Raw genomic sequence first — 23,215 nt, forward strand, 5'->3', positions numbered from 1 at the left:
CTTTTATCTTGGAAAGTTCTGTTTTTAGTAGCTATCTCCTCGGCTCGAAGAGTTTCTGAGTTATCTGCTTTACAATGTGATTCCCCTTATCTGATTTTCCATGCAGATATAAGGTAGTGTTACGTACCAAACCTGGGTTTCTGCCTAAGGTGGTATCTAATAAGAATATCAATCAGGAGATTGTTGTTCCTTCACTATGTCCTAATCCTTCAAAGAAGGAACGTCTCTTACACAATCTTGATATGGTTCGTGCTTTATTTACAAGCTACGAAGGATTTTCGTCAAACATCTGCTTTGTTTGTCGTCTACTCTGGACAGAGGAGAGGCCAAAAGGCTTCGACAACTTCCTTTTTGGCTAAGAAGTATAATACGCTTAGCTTATGAGACTGCTGGCCAGCAGCCTCCTGAAAGAATTACAGCTCATTCTACTAGAGCAGTAGCTTCCACATGGGCTTTTAAACATGAGGCCTCTGTTGAACAGATTTGTAAGGCGGCGACTTGGTCTTCTCTTCATACCTTTTCTAAATTCTATAAATGTGATACTTTTGCTTCTTCGGAGGCTATTTTTGGGAGAAAGGTCTTACAGGCAGTGGTGCCTTCCGTTTAAGTTCCTGCCTTGTCCCTCCCTTCATCCGTGTCCTAAAGTTTTGGTATTGGTATCCCACAAGTAATGGATGAACCCGTGGACTGGATACACCTTTACAAGAGAACAAAATTTGTGCTTACCTAATAATAAATTTATTTCTCTTGTGGTGTATCCAGTCCACGGCCGCCCTGTCATTTTAAGGCAGGTTTCTCCTGTTAAGTGTAGTCAGTCCACGGGTCATCATTACTTATGGGATATTAACTCCTCCCCAACAGGAAGTGCAAGAGGATCACCCAAGCAGAGCTGCTATATAGCTCCTCCCCTCTACGTCACACCCAGTCATTCTCTTGCACCCAACTAATAGATAGGATGTGTGAGAGGACTGTGGTGATTAAACTTAGTTTTTTATATCTTCAATCAAAAGTTTGTTATTTTAAACGACACCGGAGTGTGTTTCCTTCTCAGGCAGAATTTGAAGAAGAATCTACCTGAGTTTTTTGTATATGATCTTAGCGGACGTAACTAAGATCCGTTTGCTGTTCTCGGCCATTCTGAGGAGTAAGGTAACTTCAGATCAGGGGACAGCGGGCAGGTTCACCTGCAAAGAGGTATGTTGCAGTATATTATTTTCTAAGGAATTGAATTGACTTTGAAAATACTGCTAATACCGATATAATGTAAGTACAGCCTTAAATGCAGTAGTAGCAACTGGTATCAGGCTGACATGTATATATGTTAACACTTAAGTATTTCTGGGGAATGGAACTTCACTGGGAAAATACTGTATGCATATAACTTTTAGCCTAACTTGCAGTGTGAGCGACTAGCAGCAGGCTTTTTAATGACATTTCATATATTAGATTTTAAACGTTTACTGGCATGTTAAATCGTTTAATTATCTGAGGTACTTGGTGAAAATTGTTTTGGGCTTTATTTTCCACATGGCTGTCGTTGTTTTAAACTAAAACAGTTTACTGAGCTTCCCTCACTGTTGTAGTGAGTGGGAGGGGCCTATTTTGGCGCTTTTACTACGCATCAGAAATTCAGTCACAGTCTGTCTTTTTCTCCCTACATGATCCAGGACGTCTCCACAGAGCTCAGGTGTCTTCAAAACTAGTTTTGAGGGAGGTAATCACTCACAGCAGACCTGTGAGACTGTGCTTGACTGTGATAAAAACGCTTATATTGTCAATTGTTATACGTTTTTTTCTGATATTAAGGGTTAATCATCCATTGCTAATGTGTGCAATCCTTTGCTAAATTTGGTTTATATAACTAATCCGGTTCATTGTTATTAAACTGTGACAGTTTTTGTGTGCTTCTTAAAGGCACAGTAACGTTTTTTATATATTGCTTGTAAATTTAGTTGAAAAGTATTTCCAAGCTTGCTAGTCTAATTGCTAGTTTAAACATGTCTGACACAGAGGAAACTCTTTGTGCAATATGTTCAAAAGCCAAGGTGGAGCCCAATAGAAATTTATGTACTAATTGCATTGATGCTACTTTAAATAAAAGTCAATCTGTACATGTTAAGCAACATTCACCAGACAACGAGGGGGAAGTTATGCCGACTAACTTGCCTCACGTGTCAGTACCTGCATCTCCCGCTCAGGAGGTGCGTGATATTGTAACGCCAAGTACATCAGGGCGGCCATTACAAATCACTTTACAAGACATGGCTAATGTTATGACTGAAGTTTTGTCTAAATTGCCAGAACTTAGAGGTAAACGAGATCACTCTGGGATGAGAACAGAGTATACTGATAATGCTAGGGCCATGTCTGATACTGCGTCACAATATGCAGAGCATGAGGACGGAGAGCTTCATTCTGCGGGTGACGGATCTGATCCAAATAAATTGGATTCAGACATTTCAAATTTTAAGTTTAAGCTGGAAAACCTCCGTGTATTGCTAGGGGAGGTGTTAGCGGCTCTGAATGATTGTAACACAGTTGCAATCCCAGAGAAAATGTGTAGGTTGGATAAATATTTTGCGGTACTGACGTTTTTCCTATACCTAAGAGACTTACTGAAATTATTACTAAGGAGTGGGACAGACCCGGTGTGCCTTTCTCACCCCCTCCTATATTCAGAAAAATGTTTCCAATAGATGCCACCACACGGGACTTATGGCAAACGGTCCCTAAGGTGGAGGGAGCAGTGTCTACTTTAGCTAAGCGTACCACTATCCCGGTGGAGTATAGCTGTGCTTTTTCAGATCCAATGGATAAAAAGTTAGAGGGTTACCTTAAGAAAATGTTTGTTCAACAAGGTTTTATATTACAACCCCTTGCATGCATTGCGCCTGTCACGGCTGCGGCAGCATTTTGGTTTGAGTCTCTGGAAGACACCCTTGACTCAGCGACATTAGATGAGATTTCACTTAAGCTTAAAACCCTTAAGCTAGCTAATTCATTTATTTCTGATGCCGTAGTACATTTAACTAAACTTACGGCTAAGAATTCCGGATTCGCCATTCAGGCACGCAGAGCGCTGTGGCTAAAATCCTGGGCAGCTGATGTAACTTCTAAATCGAAACTACTTAACATACCTTTCAAGGGGCAGACTTTATTCGGGCCCGGTTTGAAAGAAATTATCGCTGATATTACGGGAGGTAAAGGCCATGCCCTGCCTCAAGACAGAGCCAAACCCAGGGCTAGACAGTCTAATTTTCGTGCCTTTCGTAATTTCAAGGCAGGAGCAGCTTCAACTTCCTCTGCTCCAAAACAGGAAGGAGCTGTTGCTCGCTACAGACAAGGCTGGAAACCTAACCAGGCCTGGAACAAGGGCAAGCAGGCCAGAAAGTCTGCTGCTGCCCCTAAGACAGCATGAAGTGAGGGCCCCCGATCCGGTAACGGATCTAGTGGGGGGCAGACTCTCTCTCTTCGCCCAGGCTTGGGCAAGAGATGTCCAGGATCCCTGGGCGTTGGAGATCATATCTCAGGGATATCTTCTGGACTTCAAAGCTTCTCCTCCACAAGGGAGATTTCACCTTTCACGGTTGTCAACAAACCAGATAAAGAAAGAGGCGTTTCTACGCTGTGTACAAGACCTTTTACTAATGGGAGTGATCCATCCAGTTCCGCGGTCGGAACACGGACAAGGGTTTTACTCAAACCTGTTTGTGGTTCCCAAAAAAGAGGGAACCTTCAGACCAATATTTGATTTAAAGATCCTAAACAAATTCCTAAGAGTTCCATCATTCAAGATGGAAACTATTCGGACAATCTTACCCATGATCCAAAGAGGTCAGTACATGACCACAGTGGATTTAAAGGATGCTTACCTTCACATACCGATTCACAGAGAACATTACCGGTATCTAAGGTATGCCTTCCTAGACACACATTACCAGTTTGTAGCTCTTCCCTTCGGGTTGGCTACGGCTCCAAGAATCTTTACAAAGGTTCTGGGCTCTCTTCTGGCGGTACTAAGACCACGAGGAATTTCGGTAGCTCCGTACCTAGACGACATTCTGATACAAGCGTCAAGCTTTCAAACTGCCAAGTCTCATACAGAGTTAGTACTGGCATTTCTGAGATCACATGGGTGGAAAGTAAACGAGGAGAAGAGTTCTCTCTTAGCACTCACAAGAGTTCCCTTCTTGGGGACTCTTATAGATTCTGTAGAAATGAAAATTTACCTGACAGAGGACAGGTTAACAAAGCTTCTAAATGCTTGCCGTGTCCTTCATTCCATTCAACACCCGTCAGTGGCTCAATGCATGGAGGTAATCGGCTTAATGGTAGCGGCAATGGACATAGTTCCTTTTGCACGCCTGCACCTCAGACCGCTGCAATTGTGCATGCTAAGTCAGTGGAATGGGGATTACTCAGATTTGTCCCCTACGCTGAATCTGGATCAGGAGACCAGAGATTCTCTTCTATGGTGGCTTTCTCGGCCACATCTGTCCAAGGGGATGCCCTTCAGCAGGCCAGACTGGACAATTGTAACTACAGACGCCAGCCTTCTAGGTTGGGGCGCTGTCTGGAATTCCCTGAAGACTCAGGGATCATGGACTCAGGAGGAGAGTCTCCTTCCAATAAACATTCTGGAATTGAGAGCAGTTCTCAATGCCCTACTGGCTTGGCCTCAGTTAGCAACTCTGAGGTTTATCAGGTTTCAGTCGGACAACATCACGACTGTGGCTTACATCAACCATCAGGGAGGGACAAGAAGTTCCCTAGCGATGATGGAAGTATCAAAGATAATTCGCTGGGCAGAGTCTCACTCTTGCCACCTGTCAGGAAATCCGCCTCCCAGTTGTCCACTCCTGGGATGTGGATCGCTAAGTCGCCAGACTTTTCATCCGGGGGAGTGGGAACTTCATCCGGAGGTCTTTGCCCAAATACTTCGACGTTGGGGCAAACCAGATATGGATCTCATGGCGTCTCGCCGGAACGCCAAGCTTCCTCGTTACGGGTCCAGGTCCAGGGACCCGGGAGCGGTCCTGATAGATGCCTTGACAGCACCTTGGACCTTCAGGATGGCTTATGTGTTTCCACCCTTCCCGATACTTCCTCGTTTGATTGCAAGGATCAAACAGGAGAAAGCATCAGTGATTCTAATAGCGCCTGCGTGGCCACGCAGGACCTGGTATGCAGATCTAGTGGACATGTCATCCTGTCCACCTTGGTCTCTGCCTCTGAGACAGGACCTTCTAATTCAGGGTCCTTTCAAACATCAAAATCTAATTTCTCTGAAGCTGACTGCATGGAAATTGAACGCTTAATTTTATCAAAGCGTGGATTTTCAGAGCCAGTAATTGATACCCTAATACAGGCTAGGAAACCTGTTACCAGGAAAATTTACCATAAGATATGGCGTAAATACTTACACTGGTGCGAATCCAAGGGTTACTCATGGAGTAAGGTTAGGATTCCTAGGATATTGTCTTTTCTACAAGAAGGTTTAGAAAAGGGTTTATCTGCTAGTTCGTTAAAGGGACAGATCTCAGCTCTGTCCATCCTTTTACACAAGCGTCTGTCAGAAGTTCCAGACGTTCAGGCTTTTTGTCAGGCTTTGGCCAGGATTAAGCCTGTGTTTAAATCTGTTGCTCCGCCGTGGAGCTTAAACTTAGTTCTTAACGTTTTACAGGGTGTTCCGTTTGAACCCCTTCACTCCATTGATATCAAGCTGTTATCTTGGAAAGTTCTGTTTTTAATGGCTATTTCCTCGGCTCGTAGAGTCTCTGAATTATCAGCCTTACATTGTGATTCTCCGTATCTGATTTTTCATTCAGATAAGGTAGTTCTGCGTACTAAACCTGGGTTCTTACCTAAGGTATTCACTAACAAGAATATCAATCAAGAGATTGTTGTTCCATCATTGTGTCATAACCCTTCTTCAAAGAAGGAACGACTTCTGCACAATCTAGATGTAGTCCGTGCCCTGAAATTTTATTTACAGGCAACTAAAGATTTTCGCCAAACTTCTTCCCTGTTTGTCGTTTATTCTGGACAGAGGAGAGGTCAAAAAGCATCTGCTACCTCTATCCTTTTGGCTTCGTAGCATAATACGCTTAGCCTATGAGACTGCTGGACAGCAACCTCCTGAAAGGATTACAGCTCATTCTACTAGAGCTGTGGCTTCCACTTGGGCCTTTAAGAACGAGGCCTCTGTTGAACAGATTTGCAAGGCTGCAACTTGGTCTTCTCTTCATACTTTTTACAAATTTTACAAATTTGACACTTTTGCTTCTTCGGAGGCTGTTTTTTGGAGAAAGGTTCTTCAGGCAGTGGTTCCTTCCGTATAGAGATCCTGCCTGTCCCTCCCGTCATCCGTGTACTTAGCTTTGGTATTGGTATCCCATAAGTAATGATGACCCGTGGACTGACTACACTTAACAGGAGAAAACATAATTTATGCTTACCTGATAAATTCCTTTCTCCTGTAGTGTAGTCAGTCCACGGCCCGCCCTGTTTTTTAAGGCAGGTCTAAATTTTTAAATTATACTCCAGTCACCACTGCACCCTATAGTTTCTCCTTTCTCGTTTGGTTCTTGGTCGAATGACTGGGTGTGACGTAGAGGGGAGGAGCTATATTGCAGCTCTGCTTGGGTGATCCTCTTGCACTTCCTGTTGGGGAGGAGTTAATATCCCATAAGTAATGATGACCCGTGGACTGACTACACTACAGGAGAAAGGAATTTATCAGGTAAGCATAAATTATGTTTTGTTTTTTTAAACTAGTCACCACTGCACCCTATAGTTTCTTTAGGTAAGCATAAATTTTGTTTTTTTCTTCTGGCACCTATATCACCCTGATATTTTTCCTACTGTTCCTTGTAACCTTGGCAGAATGACTGGGGGATGAGGGAAGTGGGGGAGGTATTTAAGCCTTTGGCTGGGGTGTCTTTGCCTTCTCCTGGTGGCCAGGTTCTGAATTCCCAAAAGTCATGAATGCAGCTGTGGACTCGTCCCGTCAGAAGAAAATGATCAGGTAAACATAATTTAAGTTTTTAACCGAAAACTGGATATTTAGAGATAGTGGTGAGAGGTGATATATTAATTTCGTTTACCCCCTCCCAACAGTTTATCTCAAAGTTCACATAGGTTTTTAAATATTAAATGGATGGGATAGAGAAGGAGAAAAAAAAAGTGCACAATTAAAATCTGGCGTACACGGCTCTCGTGTACGAAGCTAAAGTTCAAAGGTGTATTTCTCTTCAGTAGTATTTAGTTAAAATAAAGTATGTGATTTGGGTTGTTTTCTCCTTGGCGGATATTATAGTATGTCAAATTTTAAACCAGGAATGTACGGATATTAAATCTTTTTTACAAGATACAAGTTCACGGATTTCATCCTTGCTTGTGGGATATCTCCTCCTGGTCAGCAGGAGGAGGCAAAAAGCACCACAGCAGAGCTGTATATATAGCTCCTCCCTTCCCTCCCACTCCAGTCATTCTCTGCCTGTGTTAGTGATAGGAAGAGGTAAAGTGAGGTGTTGGATTAGATTCTTCAATCAAGAGTTTATTATTTTTAAAATGGTACCAACGAGTGTTATTTTACTAAGGGTGTAGCTGTATTCCTTGTCAGCCTCTAGAGTAGAGCTACAGGTGGCTTTAAAGCAATGGGAACTGGTGGGGTTTTACCCTCACTGCGCCTCCCATACAAGTGCTGCCCTTCAATTTTGATGGTCTTAGCAGATAGTAACTAAGGCCCTTTCTGTGTCCACAGACCTACAGGAGGGAGAAAACCTCTTGATCCTGTGGATGTGCCATGCTGTCGTTCAGCATAGAGTTAAGTGCAGTCTATTTTTCTGGGCAAACTTGCTTTCTCAGAAATGGCTGTACTTTATCTGTTGGGGATAAAAGGCTCTCTGGGAGGGTTTTCCTTGCTAACAGTGTGGGTCCTCATGTGTCATGTAAACAAACACTATAGTATTATATTGCCATTAGTAATATTCCTTGCTGCACTTTATAATGGATTTTTACTGTAAGGCACACTACTGTTTTCTGGCTAATTGTACTGGCTGACGCTGGGGATACCGGAGACTCCAATTCAGGGTGGTGTAATTTGTGGCACTAAGTAGATTTTTTTTGCGATGCAAACATGTCTGTCGGTCTGTTATTAAAATAGTACAATAGACGGCATGTTTCTTAGACGGCTTTGGTGACGCCCACAAAGGGCGGTGCTTCCTTTGGCACGCTGGGGCTGGAAAATAGCCGCGCAGTGTATGATCAATTCCGGAAAGTCCCGACTGTCTGTAGGAGATCAACAGGGACGCCACGACCACATGGTTGCGTATTAAGCAGGCGGTCTTGGTTGTTTTAGGATCAATCCGGACCTTGTGCCTAAGAGTGGTCGGTGGACTGTGGGGGCAGGTAGGCGCCTCAGCAGAGCTGTTGAGGCGAGGTGCTGTTTCCAGATTTGTTAACATTGTCTGAAAACCCTAAAGATTGTGTATATACTTTTTCATTTTTCAAAGGCAGTTTGTTTTTCAGAATCTCTTGCTCTGACCAGTATTCTGTTTTTGTGGTTAAGCTCCGTGTGTTTTGGCTATTATTTCTGTAACTTTAATATTTAAAGAGACAAGACCAATTTTTTTTTTTTTTTTTTTTTTGCTTGCTTTTCTGTGATAATGGATTCAGATGTTATTCGAACTGTACCATGTTCTGTGTTTAGATGCCACTGTGAACCCCCTATTCCTTTTTGCCCTTCATGCATTGAGAGGGCTTTACACTATAAAGACCATTTTTTTTTTTTGATAAATCTTTGCCTAAAGCGGGTGCTTCTCAAGAATCTACGGATGAGATGCAGAGTATGCCGCAGCTATCTCCCCAAGCGTCACAGCCCTTAACGCCCGCACAGGCGGTGCCTTGTATTGCGCCAGTTTCTGCAGCATTTACGTTAAGACATAGTGGCAGTGATGTCATCTACACTTTCTGTTGCGTTATCTAACTTTCCCGTATCGCACGGCAAGCGTACGAGAAGGGACAATTGTGTAGTCAATGCAGCCTCTGATTCTCTGATGGCGATTACGGACATACCCTCCCGGGGCTCCGAGTTGGAGGGTACGGAGGTCCTGTCTGAGGGCGATTCAGGGAGTGCATGGTTTTTCAGGTTTAAGCTTGAACACCTTTGTTTATTACCGAGGGAGGTGTTGGTTACTCTGGATGATTGTGACTCAATAGTGGTCCCTCCAGAAAAATTGAGTAAGTTGGACATATATTTGGAAGTTCCTTCTTACTCAGATGCCTTTCCTGTTTCCGAAGAGGACTTCGGAGATTAGTGCGAAAGAATGGGAGACCAAGCATTCCCTTCTCTCCTTCGCCCGCATTACAAAAGATGTATCCTATTGCTGACGCTATTAGGGATTCTTGGCAGACAGTCTCTAGAGTAGGAGCCATTTCTACCCTGGTCAATCTAACTACTATTCCTATTGAGGATAGTTGTGCTTTTAAGGACCCTATGGATAGGAAGTTGGAGGGTCTCCTTAAGAATTATGTTCACCAGGGATTTCTTTTACAACCGGCGGCCTGCATTATTACAGTTACCAGTGCGGCCGCTTATTGGTTTGATGCTCTGGAAGAGTCTCTTAAGACAGACTCCTTTGGAAGAGATACAGGACTGGATTAAAGCTCTTAAATTAGCTAATTTGTTTATTACAGATGCTTCTCTGCAGATTACTAAATTGGTTGCTAAGAGTTTGGGTTTTGCCATCTTAGCGTGCAGGGCTTTATGGTTGAAGTCTTGGTCTGCGGATGTGTCATCCAAGTCTAAGCTTTTGGCTATTCCTTACAAGGGAAAGACCCTGTTCGGGCCTGACTTGAAGGAAATTATTTCTGACATCACGCGAGGCAAGGGTCATCTCCTCCCTCAAGATAAGTCCAAACAGAGGGCGACAGAGTAATTTTTGTTCCTTTCGAAATTTCAAGGGAAACTCCTTCTTCCTCTAAACAGGAAGGGAATTATTCACAAACAAGTCCACTTGGAGACCCAACCAGTCTTGGAACAAGGGTAAACAATCCAAGAAGCCTGCTGCTACAAAGTCAGCATGAAGGGTCTGCCCCCGATCCGGGATCGGATCTTGTGTGGGGCAGATTCTCTCTTTGTCCAGGCCTGGATAAGAGATGTTCAGGATCCCTGGACACTGGAAATTGTCTCAGGGAGATCAGTTGGAGTTCAGAAGCTCTTCTCCCAGAAGGTTTCTTTCTCGATTATCTGCAAACCAGATAGAGGCGTTCTTACGTTGTGTAGGAGACTTCTTTTCCGTGGGAGTAATGTCCCGTTCCAATACAGGAACAGGGTCAGGGGTTTTATTCAAATCTTTGTAGTTCCCAAAAAACGTTCCGACCTATTTTAGACCTAAAGTCTAAACAAGTTTCTCAGTTACATCCTTCAAGATGGAAACTATTCGTACCATTCTTCCATTGATCCCGTAGGGTCAATTTATGCCTACCGTGGATCTAAAGATGCATATCCTCATGTTCCTATCCACAAATATCATCACAAGTTCCTGAGGTTTGCCTTTCTAGACAAACATTTTCAGTTTGTGGCCCTTCCTTTGTCTGGCCTAGGCACCCAGATTTTTCACAAAGGTTCTGGGGTCTCTGCTGGCGGTTCTAAGACTGCGGGGCATTGCAGTGGCGCCTTATCTGGACGATATTCTGATCAGGCCTGCTTGCTACCAAGTCAGCATGAAGGGTTGACCCCCTATCAGGGACCGGATTTAGTAGGGGGCAGACTCTCTTTGTCCAGGCTTGGATAAGAGACGTTCAGGATCCCCGGACACTAGAAATTGTGTCTCAGGGCTATCAGAGCCCTGAGGAAGGTTTCTTCTTTCTCGATTATCTGCGGACCAGATAGAGGCGTTCTTACGTTGTGTAGGAGACCTCTCCTCCATGAGAGTAATATGTCCGGTTTTATTCAAATCTGTTTGTAGTTCCCAAAAAGGAAGGAACGTTCCGACCTATTTTAGATCTCAAAAGTCTGAACAAGTTTCTCAGGTCCATCTTTCAAGATGGAAACTATTTGTACCATTCTTCCATTGATCCAGGAGGGTCAATTTATGACTACCGTGGATCTAAAGAACGCATAGCTTCATGTTCCTATTCAGAGATCACTACAAGTTCCTGAGATTTGCCTTTCTGGCTCCCAGAGTTTTCACAAAGGTTCTGGGGTCTCTGCTGGCAGTTCTAAGACCAAGGGGCATTGCGGTAGTGCCTTATCTAGACGATATTCTGATCCAGGCGTTCTCTTATCAACTAGCAAAGTCTCATACCGACCTTGTTCTCTCCATCCTGAGGACTCACGGGTGGAAGGTAAATCTGGGAAAGTTAATTAATTCCACAGACAAGGGTGCCCTTCTTGGGAACTCTAATCGACTCTCTTGCCATGAAAATTTTCCTGACAGAAGTCAGGAGGTTAAAGATCATATCTACATGCCGAGCCCTTCAGTCCAATCCTCGGCCATCAGTGGCTCAGTGCATGGAGGTAATTGGATTGATGGTGGCAGCGATGGACATCGTTCCTTTTGCTCAGTTTAATCTCCGGCCTCTACAACTGAGCATGCTCAGACAATGGAAAGGAGATTATTCAGACTTGTCCCCTCAACTTCTTCTGGAGCAGGAGACAAGCGGCTCTCTACAATGGTGGTTGTCTCTGGATCATCTCTCCCAGAGAACATGTTTTCGCAGACCATCTTGGGTGATTGTGACAACAGATGCCAGCCTTCTAGGGTGGGGAGCAGTCTGGGGCTCTCTAAAAGCTCAAGGAATATGGACTGTCTGTTTCACCCATAAAAACTGAGCGATCTACAATGCTCTTCTGGCCTCGCCCCAGTTAGCCTCGGTATAGTTCATCAGGTTCCAGTCGGACAACATAACATCAGTGGCCTGCATCAATCATCAGGGAGGAACAAGGTGTTTCTTGGCGATGAGAGGTATCCAAAATAATTCAGTCGGCGGAGGCCCATTCTTGCTGTCTGTCGGCGATCCACATCCCAGGGGTGGACAACTGGGAGGCGGATTTTCTGAGCAGGCAGACATTTCATCCGGGGGAGTGGGAACTCCAGAAGTGTTCTCCAGCCTGATTCTCAAGTTTGGTCAGCCGGAATTAGATCTCATGGCATCGCGGCAGAATGCCAAGCAGGGATTTTCTGACTGTCAGAGACCATGATTCAGGCTCGTAAGCCTGTTACTAGAAGGATTTACCATAAGATTTGGTGTAAATATCGGTGTGAATCCAAGGGCTACTCATGGAGTAGTTAGGATTCCTAGAATTGTCTTTTCTCCAAGAGGGTATGGAGACAGGTTTATTGACGAGTTCACTAAAGGGGCAAATCTCGGCCTTGTCTATTTTGTTACACAAACGTCTGGCGGATGGTCCAGATGTACAATTGTTCTGTCAGGCCTTGGTCAGGATCAGGCCTGTGTTTAAACCAGTTACTCCTCCATGGAGTCTTAATTTGGTTCTCAAAGTTCTTCAAGGGGCTCCGTTTGAGCATATGCATTCCTTAGATATTAAGTTATCTTGGAAATTTTTATTTCTGGTTACTATTTCTTCTGCTCGGAGAGTGTCAGAACTCTCAGCATTTCCATTCAGATAAGGTTGTTTTACGTACTAAATTAGGATTTCTTCCTAAGGTTGTTTCTGATCGGAACATTAATCAGGAGATTCTTGTTCCTTCCTTGTGTCCTAATCCTCAGAAGAAAAGACTTCTGCACAATTTGGACGTTGTCCGTGCTTTAAAGTTTTACCTACAAGCGACTAAGGACTTTCGTCAGTCTTCTTCTGTTTGTGGTTTTCTCAAGAAAACGCAAGGGACAGAAAGCTGCGTCTACTTATTGGCTGAAGAGTATCATACGTTTTGCATATGAGACTGCTGGACAGCAGCCTCACGAGAGAGTTACGGCTCATTCCACGAGGGCTGTTGCTTCCTCATGGGCGTTCAAAAATGAAGCTTTGGTGGAACAGATTTGCAAGGCTGCAACTTGGTCCTCTCCACACTTTTTCAAAGTTCTACAAATTTGACACTTTTGCCTCGGCTGAGGTCTCTTTTGGGAGAGGTTCTTTCAGCAGTGGTGCCTTCCGTTTAGGTTCCCTGTCTTGTCCCTCCCGTATCTGTGTACTCTAGCATGGGTATTGAATCCCATTAGTAAGTAAGATGATCCGTGGACTCATCGTGTCTTAGAAAAGAGAATTTATGCTTACCTGATTTTTTTTCTTTTGACATAAGTCCATGGCCCGCCTTGGTCTTTTAGACAGGTTGTGGGTTATTGTAAACTTCAGACACCTGCACCTTGGCTTTACCTTTCTCTTCCTAACTTCGGTCGAATGTCTGGAGTGGGAGGGGAGGAGCTATTTAACAGCTCTGCTGTGGTGCCCTTTGCCGCCTCCTGCTGACCAGGAGGTGAATATCCCATTAGTAATTAAGATGATCCATGGACTCATAGTGTCAAAAAAAGAAATAAATTTATCAGGTAAGCATACATTTTCTTTTTTGCTCAGTATTGAAAAAACTTAATTAAAATCATGTTTGTTTTTTTTTTTTTTTTATTACAAATTTACATTTATTTTACAGATAAGTTTAAGGGTGGCCAAAATGGTATAAGTCAGTCAAAGAGTTGCTTGGACCCTAAAGAACTCTTGGAGTTGCTGAAGTCTCGAGATCATGAACGGTAAATATAACTTGTGTGAATAGTTGCTTTACCGTGGGGTTATTTACACTTTGCCTATAATTGAAGTTTTGTTTCTCATTTGAGGCTGGAGTGTGTACATTACCTAACCCTTAGCTTCTACAGGATCCTCTTGTGTAAAGTTTCTGCAATATGAGACAGTTTTACTAGGAAGTTCCCATTCCCTCTTTTTGTGAATGATTTGACTTTGGATTTGATTTCATCCTCATCCCCCTTAGTCTTAGATTAAGGAAGAACTAGAAGTATAAGCTTTACCAATCCCCTGCAAATGCTGTTGGACTCTGCTTAGTTTTGCAATTGTTGCAGCAATTGGCACATTTTGACTACACAGCTGTTTCTGATGAAAGAACATGTTGTACTTCCATCTTGGAGTGTTTTGTTTTTTCACCCTTTTATTTATTGCAAATGCATGGGTTCACTTCTGCTGTCTTCTAGTACTTTTTCGTCATTCCTTGCAATTTGCATTGATCTGCCTATTTCTTGCCACGTACTATCGTCAAATAGGGTAAGTGAGCACTGGACAGATCAGTGGGTGTATTTTAAATCTACAGTTGCTTCACTCCTACATATTGTCTCAATGCTGACCACTGGAGAGATTTCTTTAAACACAGCCTTCTCCCTTAGTTTGTTTACTAACTTAATCAGGTGTCCAGCTGAAAGTATAGTTTTCCTGCATCATGGACCTCCATGGTTGGGTACAGGCTTCTGGGTTTCTTGTGGGTGTAGACTGTGCTGTGCTCTGGACTATTTAAGATTTGTTCCACTAAAAAAAAAAAACTTTGAACTGATGTTGGAAGCAATCGGCATAGGATCATTTTTGGAATTTGTCTGCCTTTTTTTCTCCCATGGGTAGAGGGTAAAGGTTTGTTGTTTTTTAACCTACCTTTTTATAGAACCTGTCCCATATTAATATGCTCTTGCTCACTACACTGAGAACTTAAATGGAGTACAAAAACACTGGTTTTGAATATCTGTAATATGTATATATATTTTTTTTATATTAATGCATAACCATACGTTTGTTTTAGAAATGCCTTCTATAAAATATTGCCCCAGATTAGTTGATAAAATACCTGACTCTAGTGTGACTTTTCATTACTTTGATATAAATCATAAAGGACAGGGCTAATGCTTTCATATATACGTATTCTTTTTTATATATACAGAGAAGTTAAAGGCTCTACTGGAAAGGTGATCAGTGATAAAGATCTGGAGGAGTTACTAGACAGAAGTGACCTTATAGGTGAGTTCACTGAGGAACTATATACTTGCTAGGTTTTTGTGTTGGATTTTTATCTTATAAACATAGCAGGTGTTATGGCAAATGTTATGTAGGACTTACACTGATGGGCCTGTCTTTGTATAAAGATTGTCAGATAGCATTCTGCATTACAGCACCAGGCACATTATGCATTCTAACTTTAGTAACCAAACCAGGTGTTTCAAAATGCATTGTTCTGTGCACTTCATTGTAATAATAAAAGTGAAGAAAAATTGCTTTGTATGAAATCGGTTGACACTCAATGTGCAAATTCTCTTACAGCACAAATGAAAACCCAGTTATCAACTCACAAAGAAAAGCCTGAAGTGTTCAAAGTTGTTGAAGAGACAGAAGATATAGGCGCCTAACCCAGTGCCCCTGCACAGAGCTGGGGTTAATGACGTAGTAACTTGTAGCGTTTTCTATAGATAAGTGTGACCAGGGTGAAGCTGTACAGATTACTCTTCCTTTGCCCATAGTATCATGGAGCTGCTGCCTGTTCTAGTGATTAAAAGCGTCCCTGGTTTCACACTTATAATTCTGCACTTTCTGCTGCTTAAAGTCAAGATTACTGACCAGAGCAATCTTCCCATGGAAGGATTTGCAAGATTTTTTTTATGTTTGTATAAATAAAGAACAGTTAAGATTTGTTTGGCTTTGCTCATTACCGAACTTGAAAAGAAGAAAAACTTAAAGTAGGATTCTTTTAATTGTTTCTGTGTTTTAATAAAATGTTTCTCTACATTTCTTATTTTTGTAAAGACTTATACCATACACTTATAATTTTACTTCATTTATACAATTTGCTTTGTTGGAGAAAGACCTAAATAGGCGTCTGGTGCGCTACATGGCAGAAAATAGTGCTACAATCTAAATCTCATGCAAATTGATAACGTTCTTGCAAAACTGCTGCCATATAGTGCTCTAGACAAGTGTATGCTCCTGAGCTTGATCTCTGAAAAGACATTTTGATAATAGATGTAAAAAATGAAGTTGCATTAAAACAATGCTCTCAATCATAAAACATTTTTGGTTACATATCCCTTTACACCATGTTTTCTATTGCAAGGAAAGCAGGAAAATTATAGACACTCAAAAGAGGGAAAAATACACAGGTATGGGGCTAAAGCTTACCAATAGAAATAAATTTCTCTTGTTAAGTGTGTTCAGTCCACGGGTCATCCATTACTTATGGGATATATTCTCCTTCCCAACAGGAAGTTGCAAGAGGATCACCCAAGCAGATCTGCTATATAGCTCCTCCCCTCACATGTCATACCCAGTCATTCTCTTGCAACCCTCAACAAAGGAGGTCGTCGCGAGAGGAGCTGGAGTTTTTACTAATTATTCTTCAATCAAAAGTTTATTTTAAAATGACACCGGAGTGCCGTTTTTTATATCTCAGGCAGTATTTGGAAGAAGAATCTGCCTGCGTTTTTCTATGATCTTAGCAGACGTAACTAAGATCCACTGACTGTTCTCGACATTCTGAGGAGTAGGGTAACTTCAGAAAGAGGGGAATAGCATGCGGGGTCCCCCGCAAATGAGGTATGTGCAGTACATTATTTTCTGGGAATGGAATTGACTAAGAAAATACTGCTTTTACCCATATGATGTAAGTACAGCCTTAAATGCAGTAGTAGTGACTGGTATCAGGCTGATAAATGTATGCGCAGTTGAGTTATTTTCTAGGGACTAGAATTTGACTGAGAAAATGCTATTAATACTGAAATTATGTTTACGCCATATCTGCAGTGGAAGCGACTGGTAGCAGGCTTAGTGATAACTTTGCATGACATTCAAGATGTTGGTTTTTAAAACGTTTACTGGCATGTTATTCGTTTTGTGAGGTACTTTGGTGATAAATCTTTTTGGGCATGATTTTTTCCACATGGCTAACGTATTTTCTGCATAGAAACTGTTATATCAGGTCTCCCACTGTTGTAATATGAGTGGGAGGGACCTTGTTCTAGCGCCTTGTTGCACAGTTAAAATTCTAGCACAGTCTTCCTGTTTCTTCCTCCTTGATCCAGGACGTCTCTAGAGAGCTCAGGGGTCTTCAAAATTCGTTTTTGAGGGAGGTAATCAGTCACAGCAGATCTGTGACAGTGGTTTGACTTTGATAAAAGCGTTTATTCTTAATTTGATATCCGTTTTTGGGTATTAAGGGGTTAATCATCCTTTTGCTAATGGGTGCAATCCTCTGCTAATTAATACATTTCTTGTTAAGAATTGTTGACTGTAACTGAATTAGTTTTCTTTATTATTCAACTGTGTTTTTAAAAGCGCTGCAGCGTTTTTTTTTTTTATATTGCTTGTAAACTTATTGAAAGTGATTTCCAAGCTTGCTAGCTTCATTGCTAAGTCTGTTTAAACATGTCTGATACAGAGGAATCTGCTTGTTCATTATGTTCAAAAGCCGATGTGGAGCCCAATAGAAATATGTGTACCAATTGTATTGATATTACTTTAAATAAAAGTCAATCTGTACCGATTAAGAATTTATCACCAGACAACGAGGGGGAAGTTATGCCGTCTAACTCTCCTCACGTGTCAGTACCTGCGTCTCCCGCTCGGGAGATGCGTAAGATTGAGACGCAGAGTACATCAAGGCCCTTACAAATCACTTTACATGATATGGCTAATGTTATGAAAGAAGTATTATACAATATGCCCGAGTTAAGAGGCAAGCGCGACAGCTCTGGGTTAAGGACAGAGCGCACTGATGACACGAGAGCCATGTCTGATACTGCGTCACAATTTGCAGAACATGAGGACGGTGAGCTTCATTCTGTCGGTGACGGTTCTGATTCGGGGAGACCGGATTCAAAAATTTTAAATTTAAGCTTGAGAACCTCCGCGTGTTACTAGGGGAGGTGTTAGCGGCTCTGAATGATTGCGACACGGTGGCAATCCCAGAGAAATTATGTAGGTTGGATAGATACTATGCGGTACCGGTGTGTACTGACGTTTTTCCTATACCAAAAAGACTTACAGAAATTATTAGTAAGGAGTGGGATAGACCCGGTGTGCCATTTTCCCCTCCTCCGATATTTAGAAAAATGTTTCCTATAGACGCCACCACACGAGACTTATGGCAGACGGTCCCTAAGGTGGAGGGAGCAGTTTCTACTTTAGCCAAGCGTACCACTATCCCGGTGGAGGATAGCTGTGCTTTCTCAGATCCAATGGATAAAAAATTAGAGGGTTACCTTAAGAAAATGTTTGTTCAACAAGGTTTTATATTGCAGCCTCTTGCATGCATTGCGCCTGTCACGGCTGCAGCAGCATTCTGGTTTGAATCTCTGGAAGAAGCGATTTGCACAGCACCATTGGATGAGACTTTGAGCAAAGTTAGAACACTTAAACTGGCTAATGCGTTTGTTTCAGATGCCGTAGTGCATTTAACCAAACTTACGGGTAAAAATTCCGGATTCGCCATACAGGCGCGCAGGGCGCTATGGCTTAAATCCTGGTCAGCAGATGTAACTTAAGTCTAAACTACTTAACATTCCTTTCAAAGGGCAGACCTTATTCGGGCCCGGCTTGAAGGAAATTATTGCTGACATTATGGGAGGTAAGGGCCACACCCTTCCTCAGGACAGGGCCAAACCAAAGGCCAAACAGTCTAATTTTCGTGCCTTTCGTAACTTCAAGGCAGGAGCAGCATCAACTTCCTCTGCTCCAAATCAGGAAGGAACTACTGCTCGTTACAGACAGGGTTGGAAAGGCAACCAGTCATGGAACAAGGGCAAGCAGGCCAGAAAGCCTACTTCCGCCCCTAAGACAGCATGAAGACAAGGCCCCCTATCCGGAGACGGATCTAGTGGGGGGCAGACTTTCTCTCTTTGCCTAGGCTTGGGCAAGAGATGTACAGGATCCCTGGACGTTGGAGATTATATATCAGGGATACCTTCTGGATTTCAAAACTTCTCCACAAGGGAGGTTTCATCTGTCAAGGTTATCAACAAACCTAGTAAAGAAAGAGGCATTTCTACAATGTGTACAAGACCTCTTAGTCATGGGAGTGATCCATCCAGTTCCGCGAACGGAACAAGGACAAGGGTTTTACTCAAATCTATTTGTGGTTCCCAAAAAAGAGGGAACCTTCAGACCAATCTTAGACTTAAAAATCTTAAACAAATTCCTAAGGGTTCCATCGTTCAAGATGGAAACCATTCGGACCATCCTACCCATGATCCAAGAGGGTCAATATATGACCACAGTGGACTTAAAGGATGCCTACCTTCACATACCGATTCACAAAGATCATTATCGGTACCTAAGGTTTGTCTTTCTAGACAGGCATTACCAGTTTGTAGCTACGGCCCAGAGAATTTTTACAAAGGTTCTGGGCTCACTTCTGGCGGTACTAAGACCATGAGGCATAGCGGTGGCTCCGTACCTAGACGACATTCTGATACAGGCGTCAAGTTCTCAAAATGCAAAGTCTCATACAGAGATAGTTCTAGCATTTCTGAGGCCGCATGGGTGGAACGTGAACGTGGAAAAGAGTTCTCTGTTACCACTCACAAGGGTTTTTTTTCTAGGGACTCTTATAGATTCTGTAGAGATGAAGATTTACCTGACGGAGTCCAGGTTATCAAAGATTATCAATGCTTGCCGTGTCCTTCACTCCATTCCAAGCCCATCAGTAGCTCAGTGTATGGAAGTAATCAGCTTGATGGTCGCGGCAATGGACATAGTGCCATTTGCCGCCTGCATCTCAGACCGCTGCAACTATGCATGCTAAGTCAGTAGAACGGGGATTACTCAGATCTGTCCCCTTTGCTGAATCTGGACCAGGAGACAAGAGATTCTCTTCTCTGGTGGTTGTCACGAGTTCATCTGTCCGAAGGAATGACATTTCGCAGACCAGATTGGACGATTGTAACAGATGCTAGGCTGGGGAGCAGTCTGGAATTCCCTGAGGGCTCGGACTGTGGACTCAGGAGGAGAAACTCCTACCAATCAACATTCTAGAATTAAGAGCAATATTCAATGCTCTTCTGGCTTGGCCTCAGTTAGCAACATTGAGGTTCATCAGGTTTCAGTCGGACAACATCACGACTGTGGCTTACATCAATCATCAAGGGGGAACCAGGAGTTCCCTAGCGATGTTGGAAGTCTCGAAGATAATTCACTGGGCAGAGTCACACTCTTGCCACCTGTCAGCGATCTACATCCCAGGTGTGGAGAACTGGGAAGCGGATTTTCTAAGTCGCCAGACTTTTCATCCTGGGGAGTGGGAACTTCACCCGGAGGTATTTGCTCAACTGATTTGTCGTTGGGGCAAACCGGATCTGGGTCTTATGGCATCTCGCCAGAACACCAAGCTTCCTCGTTACGGGTCCAGGGACCCAGGAGCGGTGCTGGTGGATGCACTGGCAGCCCCTTGGGTTTTCAACATAGCTTATGTGTTTCCACCTTTTCCGTTGCTACCTCGACTGATTGCCAGGATCAAACAGGAGAGAGCATCAGTGATTCTGATAGCGCCTGCGTGGCCACACAGGACCTGGTATGCAGACCTAGTGGACATGTCGTCCTGTCCACCATGGTCTCTACCTCTGAGGCAGGACCTTCTAATTCAGGGTCCTTTCAACCATCCAAACCTAATTTCTCTGAGGCTGACTGCTTGGAGATTGAACGCTTGATTCTATCAAAGCGTGGGTTTTCGGATTTGGTTATTGATACATTGATACAGGCTCGGAAACCTGTTACCAGAAAAATTTACCATAAGATATGGCGTAAATATTTATATTGGTGTGAATCCAAGAGTTACTCATGGAGTAAGGTTAGGATTCCTAGGATACTGTCTTTTCTACAAGAGGGTTTAGAAAAGGGCTTATCCGCTAGTTCACTAAAGGGACAGATTTCTGCTCTGTCCTTTTACACAAGCGTCTGACAATCCAGACGTCCAGGCTTTTTGTCAGGCTTTGATTAGAATTAAACCTGTATTTAAAACTGTTGCTCCTCCTTGGAGCTTAAACTTGGTTCTTAAAGTTCTGCAGGGTGTTCCGTTTGAACCCCTTCATTCCATTGATGTTAAACTTTTATCTTAGAAAGTTCTGTTTTTGATGGCTATTTCCTCGGCTCGAAGAGTCTGAGTTATCTGCCTTACATTGTGATTCTCCTTATCTGATCTTTCATTCAGACAAGGTAGTCCTGCGTACTAAACCTGGGTTTTTACCTAAGGTTGTTTCTAACAGGAATATCAATCAAGAGATTGTTGTTCCATCATTATGTCCTAATCCTTCTTCAAAGAAGGAACGTGTTTTGCATAATCTAGACGTAGTCCGTGCTCTGAAGTTCTACTTACAGGCAACTAAGGATTTTCGGCAAACTTCCTCTCTGTCGTTTACTCTGGACAGAGGAGAGGTCAAAAGGCTTCGGCTACCTCTCTCTTTTTGGCTTCGTAGCATAATACGTTTAGCCTATGAGACTGCTGGACAGCAGCCTCCTGAACGAATTATAGCTCATTCCACTAGAGCTGTGGCTTCCACTTGGGCCTTTAAGAATGAGGCCTCTGTACAGATTTGCAAGGCTGCAACTTGGTCTTCACTTCATACATTTTACAAATTTGACACTTTTGCTTCTTCGGAGGCTATTTTTGGGAGAGGTTCTACAGGCAGTGGTTCCTTCCGTTTAATGTTCCTGCCTTGTCCCTCCCATCATCCGTGTACTTTAGCTTTGGTATTGGTATCCCATAAGTAATGGATGACCCGTGGACTGAACACGCTTAACAAGAGAAAACATAATTTATGCTTACCTGATAAATTTATTTCTCTTGTAGTGTGTTCAGTCCACGGCCCGCCCTGTCTTTTTTGAGGCAGGTTCTAAATTTTAAATCATAACTCCAGTCACCACTACACCCTATGGTTTCTCCTTTCTCGTCTTGTTTCGGTCGAATGACTGGATATGACATGTGAGGGGAGGAGCTATATAGCAGATCTGCTTGGGTGATCCTCTTGCAACTTCCTGTTGGGAAGGAGAATATATCCCATAAGTAATGGATGACCCGTGGACTGAACACACTACAAGAGAAATAAATTTATCAGGTAAGCATAAATTGTTTTTTAGTATGATAGGTGTGCCCAACATTACACTATAGGTATAAATTAAGCTTGGTTTAGAGCTATAGATTTAAGGATACATTTTTGCTGATTTAACCTCTCCCGGATAACCATATCGCCATGTAACTGTGGTGGAGCTCCCAGTAAACATTTGTCAAGAGAGCACTTTTCTTAAAAGGGAAGAGTCCACAGCTGCAGTCATTACTTCTGGGAATTCAGAACCTGGCCACCAGGAGGAGGCAAAGACACCTCAGCCAAAGGCTTAAATACCTCCCCCACTTCCCTCATCCCCCAGTCATTCTTTGCTTTTCGTCACAGGAGGTTGGCAGAGAAGTGTAAGACGTTCGAGAGTCTTTTATGGAGGGAAGTACTCTTCATAATGGGACTGGAGTTTTAAGTAATTCTGTCAGCCTCTCAGTGAGAGCATGGATGAAGGTTAGAGTCCGGAGATGCAGGGATAGTTTTCCTGCGAAACCATCCCGACTCATATTAATAGCTCCTTGGCAATTAGCGTTGACTAGTTTCGCTGCCTAACTTAATTCACTCAAGTCCATGTCAGAAGCGAGGCTACTATCTGTCACACTTGAAGGGCCATGTTCCTGTTCCGCGGCGTAGATTCCGGTAATATTGTTTCATTTTATTTCAATATGAGAATGTATTGTTGAAGGAACAAGGTGTAGGGTCCTACGATAATTCCTCCCATCTTAAATGAGGAATTATCATTTAATATCTCCTGAGGGGGGTTATTTAACAAGGGGGACTTTAATCATGTTTGTTATATGGTTCTATCTGCAATGTGTAGCTATACTTAGGCTCACAGCCTTTACGGAACATAACAGCCTTTTAATGACGTGATCTCAACATTGCACACCTTTTTTGTGACTGGCACGGTGCACCTCGTGATGGGTGCAGTTACGTTTTGTTTTTTTCACTTCCAGATTGTCCTTATGCCAGGCTGGTACTGGTCGGGCGCTTTTTCAGCTGTTAGCAGGGTTCATGTCACCTTTGTGGTGCTGAGACTATCTCTTGGCCTATTCTATGGACTCCGGGCTCGGATCCTTCCTAAGTATGAGGCAGACTGTTTATATGCAACTCCTCCAGACAGAGGGTTGTGAATGCCAATCTAGGGTGGTTGGTTCGGCTACTCGCCTTG

General features: G+C 43.0%; 1 protein-coding gene across 6 annotated transcripts in view; it reads left to right on the forward strand.

The window, feature by feature from the left end:
- HELLS (helicase, lymphoid specific) overlaps nucleotides 1-15,736 on the forward strand; it is a 267,233-nt gene extending 251,497 nt beyond the window's left edge. For all 6 annotated transcript variants that reach the window (XM_053691865.1, XM_053691867.1, XM_053691863.1 and 3 more), the window contains exons 20-22: nucleotides 13,614-13,710; nucleotides 14,895-14,971; nucleotides 15,272-15,736. In XM_053691865.1, the coding sequence (XP_053547840.1) occupies nucleotides 13,614-13,710; nucleotides 14,895-14,971; nucleotides 15,272-15,357 (260 nt within the window). In that variant the 3' untranslated portion in view covers nucleotides 15,358-15,736. The remainder of the gene's footprint in view (nucleotides 1-13,613; nucleotides 13,711-14,894; nucleotides 14,972-15,271) is intronic.
- Nucleotides 15,737-23,215: the final 7,479 nt, after the last annotated feature.

Source organism: Bombina bombina, chromosome 9, assembly GCF_027579735.1.
Source record: "Bombina bombina isolate aBomBom1 chromosome 9, aBomBom1.pri, whole genome shotgun sequence".
Taxonomy (NCBI): Eukaryota; Metazoa; Chordata; class Amphibia; order Anura; family Bombinatoridae; genus Bombina; species Bombina bombina.